A 20,408-nucleotide genomic window follows, 5' to 3' on the forward strand; every position below is an offset into this window, starting at 1 on the left:
AAGATATAAACAGATAAGAACATTGGCAGGATTATTGTAATAACCTGCAGTTTCATAAGAGTATGTATTTAAAGTAGATTAATAAATGAGCCAAATTAAGTTAATCTGGACATGCAGGAGATATTAAAAATAAATTTTAAGGAAACGCAGAAAGAGGGGGAAGGAAGTCTAGTTTTGAAATGTTAAAATGATTGTAAAACTAGTGTAATGTATAAATCTGAAAAGCATAAATAATTTAAAAAGAAAAACTATGGTTAATGGCAGCAAGGTAGGTTAAGCTGGGTTATTGACTGACCCAACAACAATTGACTGTTGTTTATTGAGTTAATAAAACTGGTTTGTCTGCCTTTCGGAGCAAAATATCAGGAACGGAACACAGCAACCAAACCACCAAGGGCAGGAAAGATACAGTACTTCCTTTCCTAGCTTTGTGTTTTTATTTGTTTCTTATCACCGGATTTTGCCCGTGAATGTAATTCATTTACAGTTACGGATGTTCACCTATACATACGTATGTGTATATGTTCTAAAAATATTCCCCAACTATGTTGTTTCTACTCTTAAATCTGAGTCAGCTACACGGTTTACGGTTGACACCGTTGGGAGTGCAGGACTCTTGCATCTTTAACAACTGTGTGGAAGGTAGCCATGAAACAGGGTTAGACTCCCCTAGTTGGAAAACGCAATTGCAGCAAAAGCTTCGCCTGTCAATATTCCATCTCCCAGGAATTTTACTAATAGCTTTGCAGCCCACCATTTTGCTTTGGGGCCCTGCATCCCCCAATTGCCAGAGGGCAAAGTGTACATGTGAACTTGTGCCTCTGCGTCTGGGGCCAGGAAAATTCTGGAGGCCCCCACCTCAAGGCTCTCAACCTAGACTTTTCCCTGCCCTTGCTGGAGAAGCCAGGGGTCGCACCTGGAACCATCTGCACGCAAAACAAATGCGTGACCACTGCGCTGCTGCCCACCCTACACCTACGCCATGGGACTGCGTTTGTGCTGCGTGCGACTGGATCTGATCCTGCCAGATCCTTTCTTCTGGCGCATGTCTCCTTTATGCAACCCAGCTGTGTGCTGGGAGGAGGGGGAGATTAATTTCCAGACCGGAAATGCCTCCCGGGCAACGGAGGGAATCACAAACACGCCTCGCCTTCCCTTGTTTACAAAAGGAGGTCCCGCCTCCGAAGAGCCGATAGGGTGGCTGCCCTGCTCGTTTGGACAATAAGGGGCGGGGCACAGCCAGTTTTGGAAATGGGCGGGAGCATTTTGTCCGGGCGTTCCTATCCTTTGGAAAGGGCGAGCCTGTCTTTGCATAATAATATTTGCGCTTTATAATGATCGAGGTGGCAGGTGGACTCGAGCGCCGCCTTTGGAGCGGAATCCCAAACGCCTCTTTCGTTCCTGGGGAGTAAATGTCACTTAGTCCCATTGGAGTTGCCGGGATCCGATGCACCGCTTACCCGGGAGTAAGCCCCGTTGGAACACAGCGGGGTTTGCGCTTGAGTAAACCTGCACTGTGAGTCTGCTTCGACTCGCAGCTTTATACAATTCGCCCACGCCCTTAGCGCTATTGTATTTGCTGTATCCGGCCCTCCTGTTTGTTTGCTTTACACGTTATGTTTTTGTAAAAAAGAAAGTCTAGTGATTTGCTGAGTCATACCGAGCTTGCTCTTTTCCCCAGCACTTCAGCAAGCAGCGTTTTCTGCCGGGTTTGTCCATCTCAGATCGGGGAGAAGGTAGGGAGCCGATAGTGGAGAAGAAGAAAGGGAACAGCTGCGGGATCATGATAAAGGTCACTTTATTGGTAGGAGGGAGGGAATTAAGAAAGCAAAGCAAACTTCTGATGGGCATATTACAAAGGGGAGCAAAGAAACTCTGCGATCCTATGCATGTCCTCCTCAGGGGTGAGTTCCGTAGGGACTCTTTAGATAAAGTGCATAGGATTGCCAGCTTAAAACCATTGACTAGTTGAAAAGAGAACCCATTTGCTAAAGGGAGCGTGTCGCCCCTTTGCCTGACTCTGATGCCTTCCGGCATCAGAGAGAGAGAGAGAGAGAGATTGTGGCTGGACGTTATTTAAGACGCACGTCTTCTTTTGGGCAGGTGGTGTGAGGTTTCTTTTTAGGACTCGGTGCTGTTTCCCCAAGGATGGCTGCGACGGCGAGGAAAGTTGTCAAAACCGTGCTGAGCAGGGAACAGGCGGAAGGAGTTGGCGCTCGGGTTCGCAGAAGCATTGGGAGGCCTGAGGTAAGGCGCTGGTTGTTTCTGTTTCATATGATGCCCTAATGCAGCCTTGGCCAACGTGTTGCTCACCAGTCATTTCGGACTAAAACTCCCATCAACCTAGCCAGCTCCTGGTCATCCAAAATTGTCATGCCTATGTGGTGTTGAGGGGTGGCTAAGGGTACCTGAGCTCCAGATATTTTGTGTCACCCCCTTCCCTCATTGCCTATCCCTTTCCATTCCTCTTTTACACACACACACACACACACACACACACTACATATATATATATAAACTAACCTTAGAGCAGTGGTACCCAACCTTTTTTGGGCCATTCCCCACCTAAGCATCTCTAAAATCCTGATGCCCCCTCCCTGTGACATATAATTCTTATTATTCAAAAAGTGAACTATAATTGTTGAGGAAGCCTAAAAGGCCATTTACTGTTAATAACTCATTCTCGAATTGCCCCCTTTAAAAATCAAATTGCCCTACTGTGGGTTGTGTGCCCCACGTTGGGAACCACGGCCTTAGAGGGTTCAAATGCCCATTTGGCCATTAAGCTCATTGGGTGACCTTGGGCCAGTCACAGCCTCTCAGCCAAACCTACCTCACAAGGTTGTTGTGAGGATTGAATGAGGAGGGGCAGATGAACCATGTACGCCACCTTGAGCTCCTTGTAGAAGAAAGGTGGGATACAAGTCCAATAAATAATAGTAAATTAGTAGGCACAAATTTGTACCTTGGGTTCTTTAAGTACCTTGCTATTGGTGTATGTATCTTAGGGTGTTTGATGGGGAGTGTAACACAGCGGTGGCTAAGTCAGGGACCTGATGAAGCCCCCCCCCCCCAGCTTATTTTTATCCCCACCTCCCTCAAATCCTACCAGGTTTCACAGTGGCAGCAAAAAAGTGTATTATTTTTTTTAAAAAAGGAGATTTAAACCTCTCCACCTAGCAACCTGGTTCATACGAAGACCACACCCTCCTTGTCATCGTATCAATAATGAGCAGAGGAGAGCCATAGCCTCTGCCTCGGGTGATCTGCATGCTCATGCAAGTGTGTGGCACCTCAGGCCCCAAAAAGGATTAGCCTCCCTGTGTAAAGCAGATTCTTTTCTATATACTGTCATCTCCAGGGTCCACTGATAACCTGAAAGACATAAGGTGCGGTGGCGCTGTGGGTTAAACCACAGAGCCTAGGGCTTGCCGATCAGAAGGTCGGTGGTTCGAATCCCTGTGACAGGGTGACCTCCCGTTGCTCGGTCCCTGCTCCTGCCAACCTAGCAGTTCGAAAGCACGCCAAAAGTGCAAGTAGATAAACAGGTACTGCTCCGGCAGGAAGGTAAACGGCATTTCTGTGCGCTGCTCTGGTTTCGGTATTCCATTGCGCCAGAAGCGGCTTAGTTATGCTGGCCACAGGACCAGGAAAAACTGTCTGCGGACAAACGCCGGCTTCCTTGGCCTGTAAAGCAAGATGAGCGCCGCAACCCCAGAGTGATCTGCGACTGGACTTAACTGTCAGGGGTCCTTTACCTTTACCTTTAACAACATGGGTACTCTCCCCTTCTGAAAATTATGTGGGTAGTTCCCAAATTCTTTACCAGTTAACTCGAATTGAGTTCTGAACAGAACAACCCCGTGAAGTAGGCCAGGCTGAGAGTGAGTGAGTGACTGGCTCCAGATAAACTCATTGAGCTACCATGGCTGTTGGAGATTTGAGCCCTGTCCTCCCAGGGCCTAGATCAACACACTAACCACTACAACACACTTGACTTTCTTCCAAGTTTGTAGCTTGGTTTTGAGGCAGAGGATCTTCTCACCCTGCAACTTAAGACCCTTTACCTGGAGCTGCTGCAGATGGTTTGAGCAAAGCATCTTTCTCCTGTGATGCTTACCTGGGTGCTGTAGGTAAAATAAGGTAACCCCATGCTGTGTGCCTTGATAGAGGACTTAGGTGTTCCCTGGCTAAGGCTGTGAACATCAGTGGTGTGCCTTGAGTGCCTGCAGGTGGACTCCCATGGGTGGGGCTAAAGAGGGAATGGGTGCAATCATTTGGCATTCTCCATTGACTTCAGTGGGAGAGTTTAACTTAATGTCACTTATTTGGGGCATTGGGGGCAGGAGTGACTTGAGCAAGCATAGTATACTGACATAAACTTTCATGTTAACTTAGAAATAAATCTTGTTGAATTCAGGTAGGGCTATGATTGCAACCTAAGACCCTTGTGCCATGCCCCAAACTCTGCCTATCATTATCATCATTATTATTATGCATTTTATGACAATGTAAACCCACTGTGTCCAACATCTTTGTGTTCCACTGCTGCATAGGATTTAGCATTGAACTCACCCAACAGATTTATCACCCATTTTTTACAGAGCAGCTTGCGATCTAAGTAAAATAAATTATCACTAAAATGACACCAATAACAATAAAATACTAGCACGGATTAAACACGGGGGCATGTCAGAACAAGAGTTGCCACTGAGTCGGGGTGAGAGGCTTGCCCCAAAAGTCTTGACAGCTTTGCTAAAAAGCACTTTCATCCTCATTGAGTGGGTGTGACTTGGAGAACAGGGCCACACAAGTTCAGTTGTACACGGTCTCTCTCAAACAAGTCACTTAAAAAAACAAAAACAACTTTATAAAATACTTGCTATTTTAATTTTCAGCTGAAAAATCTGGATCCATTTCTGCTGCTTGACGAGTTCAAAGGAGGAAAACCGGCTGGATTTCCTGATCACCCGCACCGAGGTTTTGAAACTGTAAGTTATTAAGGCGTGCTTGCTTATGTCTGCTGGTTTTTACCATTGCTATAGTACATAGTTGGGACGTGGGTGGCGCTGTGGGTAAAAACCTCAGCGCCTAGGACTTGCCGATCGAAAGGTCGGCGGTTCGAATCCCCGCGGCGGGGTGTGCTCCCGTTGTTCGGTCCCAGCGCCTGCCAACCTAGCAGTTCGAAAGCACTCCTGGGTGCAAGTAGATAAATAGGTATCGCTTACTAGCGGGAAGGTAAACGGCGTTTCCGTGTGCGGCTCTGGCTCGCCAGAGCAGCGGTCACGCTGGCCACGTGACCCAGAAGTGTCTCTGGACAGCGCTGGCCCCTGGCCTCTTAAGTGAGATGGGCGCACAACCCTAGAGTCTGTCAAGACTGGCCCGTACGGGCAGGGGTACCTTTACCTTTATATAGTACATAGTTTGGGAATGGGCCACAGCTCAAGGGATAGAGCCTCTGGTTTGCATACAGAAGGTAGCAGGTTCAGTCCCCAATGGCATTTACTTCCGGGTTTCAGTCCCCAAGTGAGTTACTTCCGGGTTTTGCTGCATGCGCAGAAGCTCAAAACGACGTCACGCGCATGTGCGGAAGTGGCAAATTGTGACCTGCTGATGCGCGGAGATGGGTTGTGTTCACTTCAGGATGTGAATGGGGCTCCGGAACGGATCCTGTTCGCATCCAGAGGTACCACTGTACTAAGCTAGCTGGACCAGCGATCTGATTCTGTAGAAGGCAGCTAGCTATGTTCCTGAGGCCAGCTGACTTGGGCCTCAACCGATGACAGGCCTCACATGAGACTCATTAAAGAGTTGTTTGTTTGGCTGGTTCTGTGAGATCTCTTCCCCTGCGGGGAGGAGAGAGAGAAAACAGAAGAGCCCACAGAGGCTGCCCACTATCTCTCATTCCTATATTCCAGTTGAAGTGGCCTACATTGCCCTCTGGGAAAGCCTGGGTTATTCAAGAAGCACCTTTGCTTTGAACAAACAGAGATATCATCTTTACAATGAACTAATTCTCTTTCTTTTATTAGCGGCACGGCAACTCATAGCCCCAAACCGGAAAAGTCTGATTATCCCGCTATGGAGACAAAAGGTGTGGACAAGTCACATTAATGGAAAGGCTAGCTAAACACATGAAAGCTCCGTCTGGCAAGCAATTTCATAAAAATGCTGCACCCTTTTATGCCTTTTCTGTTGAGAACCCAGCGCTATGGCCTCTCCCACAGTTGCGCATGCAACTATGGCAGACTGTATTCCTGTTTACCGTCTTTATTATTATTACAGTGGAAAATCAGTAAAATACATTTAACATCCTACATTTCAAGCACATGGTTCCCCCCAGAGACTCCTGGGAACTGTAGTATACCCTTCACAGAACTACTATTCCCAGAACCCTTTGCAAACATTTGCCAGGATTCTTGGGGGGAGGGCATGTGCTTTAAATACATGGTGTGTACCTAGTCCTTGTCTTTGCTGTCTTATTCTAAAGTTTTAATGGATGCTTCCTGTTGCAAACGTTATTATGTACAGCGCTTAGTGAGGTTTCCCTGAATAAAAGGTAAAGGGACCCCTGACCGTTAGGTCCAGTCGTGGCCGACTCTGGGGTTGCAGTGTTCATCTCGCTTTATTTGCCGAGGGAGCTGGTGTACAGCTTCTGGGTCATGTGGCCAGCATGACTAAGCCACTTCTGGCAAACCAGAGCAGTGCACGGAAACGTTTACCTTCCCACTGGAGCACCTTAAAGGCTTAGCAGTTTTACTATGGCCAGACTGTGTGATCTGGAGTCTGAAAAAGGCTTTGCTACAAAAAGACTTGCTCATCTTTAAGGTCATGCCAGACTCTTCCTAATGCTTTTGCTGTGACAGATTGTGGAACATTTCTTACATCCCGCCAGCAGGCGGCACTGCTCAGTAGCAGTAGAGGTAAGGATGAGTTTGTGCAGGGCAAAATGACTTCTTAGTGAACACGAGACTTGCAGGGAAAATCTCTTTAAAGATCACCTGCTTTTTAAGCGAATGACGCATTATCAAATCCAGTGGGTAATAGGGAATACCTTTATAGGTACACCAAAGTAAAAAAAATGAAAACCACCCAGGAATTTATTGGGATTTCACCAGTGTGACTGTGTAGGAATACAGTCCAAGTAAATATTTGTGGGAAAATCACACCTATTTTTCTAGTTTATTCTTTCACTAGCAGCGTGATTGTCCCTTAAAGTACATTCATTTTATTCGCTTTCAGTGCCCCTCATCTATGCCTCCCCCCTTCCCAGTGTTGCTTTTAGTTTGTACAATAAGTATGCAGGATATCATTCTACCATATCTAGTTTAAATTAAAAACAGAATGTCTATGTCTCTGGGGTACCACGAGATACCATGGGGATCAATACAGTACAGTGTAGTGCCATTGATTTCAGTGGGAAAACATTAACAATCTGTCTAACTCTTCTGTTTAAATCAATAAGATTCTATAATGTTAACTGGCTGAATTATACCCAATATTTATTTGCTCTGTGGGTTTGTTGTTGTTGTTTTTGCTTGCTTGCTTGCTTGCTTTGTTTTAAGCTGTATTTTTACTGGAAATGTTATTGTAAGTCTCATAAGGCTTTGGAAAGAAACAATGTCATTTAGATTACAGTTCACTGGGCTTCGGACTACAAACTCCTTTGGAACAAATGCCTTCATGATTGTCAGATGAGACTATAAAGCCTGCTGTGAGCTTGGGCTTCCCTGATGCTTTAAATCTTCTCTTTCTCAGGTAACATACTTACTGGCAGGCGGCTCCATGGCCCATGAAGACTTCTGTGGCCACGCAGGAAGACTGAATCCAGGAGATCTGCAGGTAAGCTGAAGTGATGAGAACGGAGGTTGCCCTGTCTTGCCCTTTCACTTTGAAATTGGTTTTGAAGACTGGAAGTTTTGCAGTGTATTTCCCCCCCTCTGTCGTCTTCCTAGTACACTGATTTCTGTAATGAGGAGCCTGTGAAATCTCCGCCATCCAGATTTTGTTGGCACTCGGATTGCCAGCAGCCCCCCCTCATCAGGGATGATGGGAGTTTGTGGTACAACAACATCTGGAGTGTCCTCCCTCCTGGGGCAAACCACTGGACTTCAGGATTCCCTGCATCCCAGTTTGAGATGGGTTACAGTGGTGGTACCACCACTCTGTTAAGTTTCTTTAAAAGAGATGAGGTTGGGGAGCTATTTAGGTATCCGGGAGGAGAGGAGAGCTCCCCTGCCTTGAATTGTTTGCGGAAGAGGGAGTTTTGTGAGATGCGGTTTTTCCTACCCAGCCCAAACATCCTCTTCTGTATAAACTTTGCCAGATAGGAGCTTTGCCTTCCTCTGGATTTGGTCATCCTAAACAGAAAAAGAATTAAAGTGGCTTCAGGTTGGGATTGAAGATGGGACCTGGATCTGAAAAGAGTGAAGACCGATACTGTAGACAGGGGTAGTTAACCTGCGACAACCTCCCCCCCCCCCATCATCCTTGGTCATTGGAGAAGTCTGGTTAGGGTTGGACATCTGGGAGGGGTCACAGGTTAGCTTATTCCTGTTACAGATTATGTTAAAGCTTCCAAATCCAATTCATTCTAATACAACATTTCTAAAGACCTTTAATGCAACCCTACATGTCTATTTAGACCAGGGTTTCCCAAGCTTGACTTTCCAGCTGTTTTTGGACTACAATTCCCACCATCCCTCACCACTGGTCCTGCTAGCTAGGGATGATGGGAGTTGTAGTCCAAAAAAAGAGCTGGAGACCCAAGCTTGGGAAACCTTGATTTAGACACACGCCCCATGAAGTTCAATGGGGCCTTACTCCCAGGTAAGCGTGCATAGAATTATTGAAGCCCTAGGATATTTACATTCTGGGTCAATTCCCATCATACCACAATCCACCATGAAACTTTTTGTTTCCTCAGTGCTTAAAACTCAAGGATTATTTTTAGCTAATGGCATAACAAATTATTAGAACTGTATTTTTGCATCTTGTTCCGCTTTGGCTAAATAATGCAAGGTGGAGTTGCCAGCTTTGATCGAAACACTGGATTGTGTGTGCAGTTTGGGGGGACGGGACTAGGAATTGAGTTGATGCTTCACTTCAGCTTCTGCAAAGCAAAATGTTTCAATTCTCTGACCTTCTCCTTTACCTTTTGGTATATAGTGGATGACAGCCGGCCGTGGCATTCTCCATGCAGAGATGCCTTGCACCGAGGAGCCAGCCCACGGCCTGCAGCTTTGGGTCAACCTGAGAAGCTCTGAGAAAATGATTGAACCCCAATACCAAGAACTCAAAAAGGAAGAAGTCCCCAAGCCTTCACAGAACGGTGTGAGTGTGTCCGTCATTTCAGGAGAGGCGCTGGGCGTAAAGGTAAACACATTTGCTGACAAACTAGCGAAAAGAGGCCTCTTTTTTTAAAAAAACTGAACAGTTCTGATAATTATCTTATGGCTTAATTCAACCTGCAGCCTTTTAAAAAGTGAGTCCCTTGTCTTAACTTCAGGAGGGGGGAGAGGAAGGTAAAGCCACAGCAGGGCGAATTGAGGGTGTTTGTGAGTGACTTTTCCTTCTCTGATAAGGAGCAGTAAGATTACAGGGCAAGTTACTGTGTACTCCATGTGTTTACGTCGTCCACATGCTATTGGGGAAGGAGTCCACACTGCTGTACTTCCTTGGAAAGCTAATCTGTTGGCAAGGAAAAAGTGGAATGGAAAAAGCCCTTATATACAAAAGGATCTGCTTGAAAAGAAACTCTGTGACCTATGCGCTTAGATTTGTTTGCATGAAAGGCCTGCAGCCAGCTCAGTGGTGGAGGAAGCGGTGCTCTCCCTCCTAGAATCATAGAATCATAGAGTTGGAAGAGACCACAAGGGCCATCGAGTCCAACCCCCTGCCCAGCAGGAAACACCATCAGAGCACTCCTGACATATGGTTGTCAAGCCTCTGCTTAAAGACCTCCAAAGAAGGAGACTCCACCACACTCCTTGGCAGCAAATTCCACTGTCGAACAGCTCTTACTGTCAGGAAGTTCTTCCTAATGTTTAGGTGGAGTCTTCTTTCTTGTAGTTTGGATCCATTGCTCCGTGTCCGCTTCTTTGGAGCAGCAGAAAACAACCTTTCTCCCTCCTCTATGTAACATCCTTTTATATATTTGAACATGGCTATCATATCACCCCTTAACCTCCTCTTCTCCAGGCTAAACATGCCCAGCTCCCTTAGCCGTTCCTCATAAGGCATCGTTTCCTCCTCCTCCTGAACAGAGCCGCTAGCTGGAAAGAAAGCCACATTGCTCACGATGGCGATTTGAGGGCAATTCCCACACGGTACTCCTTCAGTGGCACCCTACTGCCACAAAGAGATGTGTACAGTACAACCTGCCCCAACCACATGACATTTTGGACTACAAGGCCCATCAGTCCTAGCCAGTATGGCCAATGGTTTGGGGTGATGGGAGTTGGAGTCCAATGACCTCAGGAGAGCACCAGGTTGGGGGTGACTATCCAGGACTTATGCTAGATAATAATAATAATAAATTTATTATTTATACCCTGCCCATCTGGCTGGGTTTCCCCAGCCACTCTGGGTGGCTTCCGACAGAATATTCAAAACATGATAAAACATCAAAACTTTTAAAACTTTCCTAAACAGGGCTGCCTTAGATGTCTTCTAAAAGTCAGGTAGTTGTTTATTTCCTTGACATCTGATAGGAGGGCATTCCACAGGGCGGGCACCACTACTGAGAAGGCCCACTGCCTGGTTCCCTGTTACCTCACTTTTCACAGTGAGGGAACCACTAGAAGGCCCTCGGAGCTGGACCACAGTTTCTGGACAGAACGATGGGGGTGGAGACTACAGGCACCGTCAGTGTCTTTAGCAAATGTTTTCTGGCTGCATGTTTCCCCTCAACCTGTCATATGCTTAAAATTCCAATTCACTGAAGTTACATGTTTCAGCTAGTTAATTATGTAACCCCTCAGGGTCAGACAAGTGCAAAACAAGCAGGCCAGTCGTACTACATCTGCCATTTGTAGGGATCTGAAAGTCTGAGCCTTTAGTTTTAAGAGGATATAATTGTATGGGATATTATCCCTTTTGCTTACCTTTCTGGAAACTGTTTTTACTGTCAGTGATGGATGAATTATTAGTAATAGCATCTCACTTTCAGGAAGCAGTTGTTTAAATCTGCCTGTATTTGTGGTTTGTCCGTGGTTTGTTCTTACGGCAAGGGAGAAAAGGAGCTGGGGCCTTGTCGGAGGAGGTTGAGTATCAAGGGTCATAATCTTGGTATTTCAGGCAAGCATTTTATTGGGTTTTTTGCCTTCTTTTTAACAAGCTGCCTTGCTGTGACCCATCTAGAAGCACATAAAATAAGTGAGCGAGTCTCATCCTATATACTGTCGAGGCATGCCTTGGTGATATACTGGAATGTGGCTCGCAAAGGAAGCCGGACGCCTTTGTTCTTGCAGTGAACCAACAGCCACTTCCAATCAGGAAAGGTTACAGAGGGAAAACAAGCCGCACAGCTTGCTAAGCCAGTTCCAGCTGGCCCCACACAGAACACTTAAGCCCACCCCACACTTTCGGAGCTGACCCCTGACCCCTGGGCTCTGCCTCTACATTCCACTTCTTTGTTTTATTAACTGAGCCCTTGCCTGTGCAGAAGCAGAGTAGCAGATGGGCCGTCTTGCCCAGGCATTCCTCCATAGCCCACTGTTAGCTTAGAGGCCGCTCAGCCTTATTTCTCATTTCAGTTGTGGCATTTGGTGAGAATTCTAGGAGCAAGCAAGGCTAGAGTGGGAGGTTCAATATGGGGAAGGGCCATCTGCTTTGCTCAATGACCGGCGCTTCAGGTTAGGGTTGCTAACTTCCCCTGCCTTGAAACCTTGGAGAACCACCAACCTAGAGTTAATAGTCTGGCCCAGTAGACCCTATGTATCCTTAAAACATTTCATCATGGAACTGGCAGTTCCCCCACTGTGAGAAGTGAGGTTACAGGGAAGCAGGCAGAGGGCCTGCCCTGCAGAACGCCATCTCTTCAGATGCCAAGGTTGTAACTATACAACCTTTAGAAGACACCTGAAGGTAGACACGTATAGGGAAGTTTTTAATGTTGTATTATGTGTTTGTATATGGCAACCCAGTCAGATGGGCAGGGTACAAATAAAATAATAATGTATAATCTGGTTTCTCCTCCCACAAGGCATCCTTTTTTAATCAGCCACCCACTCCAGAGTCTGTATAATTTTTATTTCCCAATAATTCAGCCTCACATCTGAAGAGGTTGGCCAAGGTTGTCCCCAACAGTTAACAGCACAGCTTCTTAGGTGATGCTCTATTTCTGTGGCCGAAGCTGTGTAAAATGCACCCGTCGGGCCAGATTCCTCCTGGACCACAATTTTCAAAGCCTAGTCTGGTACGTCTAGGAGGAGCATAGCCGATTTATCGGTCTGATATTACCTGGCAAGATGAAGAAAATACACACATTCTGTGGTGCATTAAAATAATTTATGTAGACACGCTATACCAGAGAGACACATTACTCAGTTTTTACATTTATTACCTGCACTGCATTTTTCATTGCTTAAACAATTGCTGAAAGTTTTCCAGGTGGAAGAACTCGAAAAAGTTTCACGAGGAAATGAAAGCTTTGGCTATTTGCAAATCTAAAGCACTGAAACAATCTGCATCCTATTTGCAACCTACCGTTGGCAGTTTGACAGCTGGATGGTGCCCTACTTCTGGGTGGAGGCAGTTGATCAGAAGTTTGGTGCAAAGTTTCAGATGCAGAGGGGTGGCAGATGCCTACTTGGATGAAAATTTCTGCAGACTCAGCATGCCCACCTAGGATGTCAGCACTTGGCTTTAGATGCTCATGGGCCTGTCCAGCAGCAATGAATTCTGGGAATAGCTACTGTAGCTGGGTGAACTGGGTGAGAAGCCAATTAAAATAGAGAGCCCCTGGGTGAGCACTTGACTGTGGCTCAGTTAATCCCGAGTTGCCTGGAAACTAATATTCTACACCAGGGGTCTGCAACCTTTAAAACAAAAAGAGCCACTTGGACCCGTTTCCGAAGAAAAAAAACTGGGAGCCGCAAAACTCATCATTATAAAAATAACTTTTTTGTCACTTTTTTATTATTTCTTTCTTTGACCCCCTCAGAATTACTCCTCCTCATAGAAATAGACGTTAAATTAACAAGTTACCTTTTTGTGTGTGTGTGTTCTTCACTCCCCTTCAAAACAGTGACCAGCGTACATGCCCCTTACAATGTAGCGGGTGGGTGGGAAGGTGACGTCGGGACGGTGCGTGACTAACGCACACACTGCCCCCATGCGACGTCACAGCCAGTACAGCACCCGCCACAGTGGGGAGTGTTGGGGCGCACAATGCGCCTCCTCCCCTCGCTAGTATCTGCCCCGGAGCTGCGGCAAAGGTGTAAAAGAGCCACATGCGGCTCCGGAGCCGCGGGTTGCAGACCCCTGTTCTACACTATAGAAAAAAGTATGTTTAAAGTTGGACTTTAGAAAAAACAATCGCTCTAGGAAACTTCATTTTAATATACAGTGGTATACAAACACTTCGGGTTACAGACTCCGCTAACCTGGAAGTAGTACCTTGGGTTAAGAACTTTACCTCAGGATGAGAACAGAAATTGCACACCGGCAGCATGGTGGCAGCGGGAGGCCTCATTAGCTTAACCTCAGGTTAAGAACAGTTTCAGGTTAAGAACGGACCTCCAGAACGAATTAAGTCCATAACCAGAGGTGCCACTGTATTAGATCAGTATTTGTAAGTTCCTGGGGTAAATAACACCGATAAAGGAAATACGTAATCCACTTTGTGCATCTTAAATACTATTTATAGCATTTTCCATGTGTTTAATGAGCCCATACTGAAAGCATTGTTGCCACAACAACTAATTCATTGTGCTCAATTTTGGGATCCATCAGACTGAACACAATCCATGAGCCATGTGGGGTTTGTTGTTATTAGTTGTCCTTTATAGTCTCAAACGGATAAGCTAAAAAAGGTCTCATCAAGCCACTGCTGAGCCACAATTATAGATGATGGGCTGTGTTTGGCTTGGTGGGTTAGCCAGTTGTGCAGGCATGATGTAAGTGCTTGGGATAGGATATACCCAAAACTCTGCCAACACAGCATTGACAGATAGGATTTGGCATGGCAGAAATATTATACTCTGATGGCAGATAAACTGGGGGCATAAGGTAGGCATCATAGTCTATCTTTACACATTAGCTCTGACGGAGGAATGAAAGAATCTCCACTTCGCTTTCCACCTTTAACAGTGATTTTAGAAGCTGCTTCCATTGTGAAAGAGAGGCAGCTGCTGCTTGTTACTCCAGTTTCTAGTGCTTCACCAATAGGAATATTTCACATTGTCTCATCAGTTCAGCCAATTAACTTCAGAAGCTTCATCACCGCATTGCCACCGGCACAAACCCCCTCTGCACAAATGTCAACACTGAATATAGCAGCAAATATGTTTACGATTATCACAGGGTCATATTTTGAGTTACTCGTTTTCATTATAATACTTACTTAGACTTGTGTGGGGGGTGGCGCTGTGGGTAAAACCTCAGCGCCTAGGGCTTGCCAATCGCAAGGTCGGTGGTTCGAATCCCCGTGGCGGGGTGCGCTCCCGTCGTTCGGTCCCAGTGCCTGCCAACCTAGCAGTTCGAAAGCACCCCCGGGTGCAAGTAGATAAATAGGGACCGCTTACTAGCGGGAAGGTAAATGGCGTTCCGTGTGCTGCGCTGGCTCGCCAGATGCAGCTTGTCACGCTGGCCACGTGACCCGGAAGTGTCTGCGGACAGCGCTGGCTCCCGGCCTCTAAAGTGAGATGAGCGCACAACCCTAGAGTCTGGCAAGACTGGCCCATACGGGCAGGGGTACCTTTACCTTTACCTTAGACTTGTGTGGAATTCTTTAGCTGTAATTTTTGCATTGTAGGGGGGCTGGACTAGATGCGCCTTGGGGGTCCCTTCTATAAGTCTGTGAATACAGACTGAGTAATATTAGTAAGCCTGGCTCGTTGCCCAGCTACTGCTAGGCAACAAGTTCTAACCATATTCATATATCCCGCATTTTAAAAAGAAGATAATGCCTGCAGTTACAGTAAATGTTGTTTGCAAACTCAAGGGATGACTTCACATTGCATACTTTTCTGAAGCTTTTCCAATTGCATGTCTTTAATTTTATCACCTCCTAGCATTCCTCCCATTGTTTTTATTAGCAAACGTGCTATTCATTACGAAGACAAATCAATGCCACATGTAAGCTGTATGGCCTAATGAAATCGTGACCATACCAAGGGGAAGTTGCTGCCCTTTCTAGTGCAGGTATAACAGACAGAAAAACCCACCACCTTCAGATCGGTCGTAAATTCTCTTTCTGCGTGTTGAAGATGCTTTGTTGAACCATTTTAATGCTGGTGCCTTATTACCGCGAATAACTGGAAAAAAATGTAGGCAAGATGAGCCAAAGTGGGGTTTGCATACCAAAGTAGTCATAAATTCTTTCAACATGTGGCTTCAAATCTTTCCATAAGTACTTTGCAGTGCTGTTTTAAAAGGCATTTTTGATTTAATGCCTCTTTTTGTCTTCCGGAAGGCACCCTTTTAAAAATTCGACGTGATGCATTTCCACTTCTGATTCATTTCCTGACCCAAGATTGCAATTTGTACCTTGACTCCGGTATAAGACACCGCTGCTTGAAATTTCATGTTTGAGGGGAACTGATTTTCCTGTTTCTTATTTTAAGAATAGCCGTTCCTTTTTCTAACGAGAAGGCAACATGGATTTGGCTTGTATGAACTGTTGTTTAGTATAGGTTCACAGGGCAGGTTCAACAAGCAGGAGAGATCTTGGGGGATCTTGTAAAATAATTGGAAGCAAGCACCATTGGAGAATGCAGTTTGTGTTTCATTACTTTACTTTTCACCTGATGCCTTTAGGGCATGTCTGCGCACAGAGTTATAAAGGGCTTTTACCAATTCTTATAATCAAAATCCCTGGCATCTGAGTGATGGCAGTGTAGGAAATTCATTGGGAAAATGTAGCAAAGAGGATTGTGAGAGGATGTTCTTCCTGTCTCATAAGCCCAGAATTGGGGCATCCAATATCGTTTATAGTTGGGAGATTCGGTGTAGATAAGAGGAAGGACTTCACACAGCACATACCTCAACTATGCTGTCACAAGATGTAACGATGGCAGCCAGCTTGGACAGCATTAAAAGGAGATTAGACAGATTCATGCGGAATAAGGTTGTGGGTGGCTACTAGCCAAGATAGCTGTATTAGCTCCAGAATTGGAGGTGGAATGTCTCTGAAATCCAATTTCTGAGGACAACAAGCAGGAGAGGTCTTTTGCTCTCATTTCCTTGTGGGCTTCCTGTAGGCAACAGGTTGACCAGTGGGAGAACTGGCTAGAAAGACCTTAAGTGTGCCCTAGCAGGGCTGATCTTACATTCTTGTCATATAAGAAATGGCTGTTAGTATCAGGCACACCAAGTAGTATGAATTACATGGAAATTATGAGTTGTAAAGATGATTGTAGAGCAGAGAGATTTCTAGATTTTGTTTACATTGTGTTAGAATATATCTCCGTTCTCATGTCTCATTTAAAAAATGCTGACCACAATGTCTGAAGACCTCTTGCATTAGTCCGTGATTGCAATTCAAGTCTTACCCGAAAGGGACACCTCCAGGGGTGAGAGGTTACTCTTTGCTAAATTAATCCCTAGTATCCCTGCTGAGCCCCATGGAGTCTGTGTGGGTTTGGAGGATTAGGTTACTAAAACACTGGCAAAGACAGAGAAAGAAATAGCTTTGTGCTCACTTTGCCTATTAAATTTGTTTAGAGGAAATTCATTTTCTCCAGACATGCCCCACAGGACTGATTTGCACACACAAAAGTATAATATTTCCACATAATTTAAAATGTTAAAATTAATTGCATTGCTTATTGGTTCTGCAGTTACGTTGGGGTTAGTAGCCATTAGTTTATTTATCTTTCATGAGTTTGACAAGTTTAAAACTGGATTAGACAAACTATTGACTATCATTGCATTTTATGGCAGCCAATTCTATAATTTGGGTGAAAAAGTACTTCCTTTCGTATATTCCCCAATTAAGTTGGTTGTTGTCTTCCAATTTTAGTTTTCCAGCTCTTCAATGTCGTTTTTGAGATAGAGTGACCTGAACTTTAGGCCACATTCAAAATGCTGGCAATTTTATATTCAGTCTCTTTCCTAATAATCCGTAGGGTGGCTTTTGTTTTTTTTCAGAGCTATCGCACTGAGTATTCCTTTATTTCCCCCTTCTCTGTTTAGAAGTCTCTCTTTATTAAGCCACGAACTTGACTGCAAAGCAAATCTTTTAAAACTTATCTGCAGGAGAACTAAACGAAGTGCTCTCTAAATCCTGCAGATCTTTATCAGAAAGAGAACAGTCAGGAGAAAATGCCATGTTTGTCATATGGACCGAGAGAAATGTTCATACCTGAACTTGTTCCAATAGGAGTAATAAGATGGTACGATAAAGTCTGCTGAAGTACAAACGTGTATGGTGCAGAACTGCGCCCACCCAGCCTAAAAATGGTTTAACCAGTGCTACCTATCCATATAAAGAATCTTTCTCCGTTTTACGATTCTTCAACATTTCCTTGAGACTTCACAGTACTTGGCTTCTCAGCTTCTAGGTCAGTGATGGAAAATCTGTGGCCATCCCAATGTAGAGGACTCCAGCTCCCATCAGTCCTGATGGTTGCCCTTGTTGGCTGAGTCTGATGGGAGCTGAAGTTCAGTCACATCTGGAGGGCCACAGTTTCCCTATCCCAGTTCTAGGTTAAATGCAGGTAAGGTAGCCACTGATGCTGAAAGACCTACATTGTCTCCCAGTACATTTCCGAGCACAATTCAAAGTGTTGGTGCTGACCTTTAAAGCCCTAAACGGCCTCAGCCCAGTATACCTGAAGGAGCGTCTCCACCACCATCATTCAGCCCGGACACTGAGGTCCAGCGTTGAGGGCCTTCTGGTGGTTCCCTCAGTGTGAGATGTGAGGTTACAGAAAACCAGGCAGAGGGCCTTCTCAGTAGTGGCGGCCGCCTTGTGGAATGCTCTCCCATCCGATGTTAAGGAAATAAACAACTACCTGATTTTTAGAAGGCATCTGAAGGCAGCCCTGTTTAGGGTAGTTTTTAATGTTTGATATTTTATCGTATTTTTAATATTTTGTTGGGAGCCGCCCAGAGTGGCTGGGGAAACCCAGCCAGATGGGCAGGGTATAAATAACAAATTCTTCTTCTTCTTCTTCTTCTTCTTCTTCTTCTTCTTCTTCTTCTTCTTCTTCTTCTTCTTTTTCTTCATTACTAAAGAAGAGAGGCCTCCTGTTCTTTTCATAGTAGTTTAGAAGAGGGAATTTCAGCAAGCTTAGCTTCTCTCTTCTACACAATTTTGAAAGTCACAGGCAGCCTGCACTATTTCAGATCTGCCCACCGCATGTGCAAGGGCTATGCATTTCGGGATTCAAACATCTTGTTGCTGCAACCATGTGGGGAAAATAACACATGAGCATTTGGAGGCCTTGCTCATGTAATTTTTGTCTCCCCTGGAGACAATTTTCTTTGAAGGCAACAGTCCGAATACGGTGTCTATTTGAATGGGAGGCTGTGAATTTTGCTCATACATTTCACTTTTCTATGCCACCTCCTTGGATTCGGAGTGGGAGTGGGAATTTTGAATTTCAGAACTGAGGCCAGCAGGAGGTCTCCTTATTCAGAGTTGAATTAGCCTTTCACTCCCCCCCAATCCCCCCCCATCTTCTTTCCAGTTCTTGAATGTAAATATCCATCTTTTTTGTTTTTACTTCGTTACCATGTTTGTTGTTCTGACTCCATGCAATTTCTTTAGGGTTTGTGGCTAGCATAAAAAGAGCCTCTCAAATATTCTTTTGAACAGTTGTGCTGAGGCAGATTAAATTAACTCAGTGGCAGTTATTTCTGAGGAGGTGTGTATAGGATTGCTACTGTTCTAGAGGTAGTGTTTTGTCATCATGACCAGTAACAAATGATGATGATGATGATGATGATGATGATAATTAATAATAATAATAATTTATTATTTATACCCTGCCCATCTGGCTGGGTTTCCCCAGCCACTCTGGGCGGCTTCCAACTGAATATTAAAAACAGTACAGCATCAGACATTAAAAACTTCCCTAAAGAGGGCTGCCTTCAGTTGTCTTTTAAAAGTAAAATAGTTGTTTATTGCTTTGACATCTGCTCGGAGGGCGTTCCACAGGGCAGGTGCCACTACCGAGAAGGCTCTCTGCCTGGTTCCCTGTAACCTTACTTCTCGCAATGAGGGAACCGCCAGAAGGCCCTCGGCGCTGGATCTCAGTGTCCGGGCTGAACGATGGGGGTGGAGACACTCCTTCAGGCATACAGGACCAAGGCCATTTAGGGCTTTAAAGGTCAGCACCAACACTTTGAATTGTGCTCGGAAATGTACTGGGAGCCAATGCAGATCTCTCAGAACCGGTGTTATGTGGTCCCGGTGGCCACTCCCAGTCACCAGTCTAGCTGCCGCATTCTGGATTAATTGCAGTTTCCGGGTCACCTTCAAAGGTATCCCCACGTAGAGCGCGTTGCAGTAGTCCAAGCGGGAGATAACTAGAGCATGCACCACTCTGGCAAGACAGTCCGCAGGCAGGTAGGGTCTTAGCCTGCGTACCAGGTGGAGCCGGTAGACAGCTGCCCTGGACGCAGAATTAACCTGTGCCTCCATGGACAGCTGTGAGTCCAAAATGACTCCCAGGCTGCACACCTGGCCCTTCAGGGGCACAGTTACCCCATTCAGGACTAGGGAATCCCCCACACCCGCCCGCCCCCTGTCCCCCAAAAACAGTACTTCTGTCTTGATAGCCTTATCCTCCATTGAAATGCACTGCTGGTGGACTCCCTCTTTGTTTTGATGTGTTTTATGCTGCCAGCCCATTTTCCTCCTCCTGAGATGTAAATTTTCCTTGTTGCTGTTCAGTCTAAGGTGTATACCCGCACTCCAACGCTGTATCTGGATTTCAAGTTAGACAAAGGAGCGAAACACATCCAGGCTGTTCCCAAAGGTAGGAAACGTTTCCTTCATCTCATCAAAAATGGAATTTGGAGCAGCTTCAATGGTGATGCTTGAATCTCGTTAATGGTGTCTTGTGGTGGGATGAGTTCTTAGCGTGGGTTTAACTTCCATTCCCATTTTTGGTTGTGTGCTTGGGCCTTTTTACACGGCGAAATATCTGAGGGTCTGTTCTGCGCATAGCACCTTTTTTCCACATGGATTGCCAAGTCACGTCAGAGGTATGGCCCAGTAGGTACATAGTCACATT

At 45.5% G+C, this 20,408-nt stretch overlaps 1 protein-coding gene across 3 annotated transcripts in view; it reads left to right on the plus strand.

Annotated features, from left to right (window-relative positions):
* Window positions 1–1,243: 1,243 nt before the first annotated feature.
* Window positions 1,244–20,408, plus strand: part of PIR (pirin) — a 30,562-nt gene continuing 11,397 nt past the window's right edge. The window contains exons 1-6 of one of the 3 annotated variants that reach the window (XM_083438978.1): window positions 1,244–1,736; window positions 2,104–2,247; window positions 4,899–4,991; window positions 7,759–7,842; window positions 9,169–9,375; window positions 20,066–20,150. In XM_083438978.1, the coding sequence (XP_083295104.1) occupies window positions 2,149–2,247; window positions 4,899–4,991; window positions 7,759–7,842; window positions 9,169–9,375; window positions 20,066–20,150 (568 nt within the window). In that variant the 5' untranslated portion in view covers window positions 1,244–1,736; window positions 2,104–2,148. Of the gene's footprint in view, window positions 1,737–1,798; window positions 1,905–2,103; window positions 2,248–4,898; window positions 4,992–7,758; window positions 7,843–9,168; window positions 9,376–20,065; window positions 20,151–20,408 lie in introns of those variants that run through there. The other 2 variants (XM_083438979.1, XM_083438980.1) reach the window with 2 other exon arrangements.

Source organism: Podarcis tiliguerta, assembly GCF_965153285.1.
Source record: "Podarcis tiliguerta genome assembly, chromosome: 4".
NCBI lineage: Eukaryota > Metazoa > Chordata > Lepidosauria > Squamata > Lacertidae > Podarcis > Podarcis tiliguerta.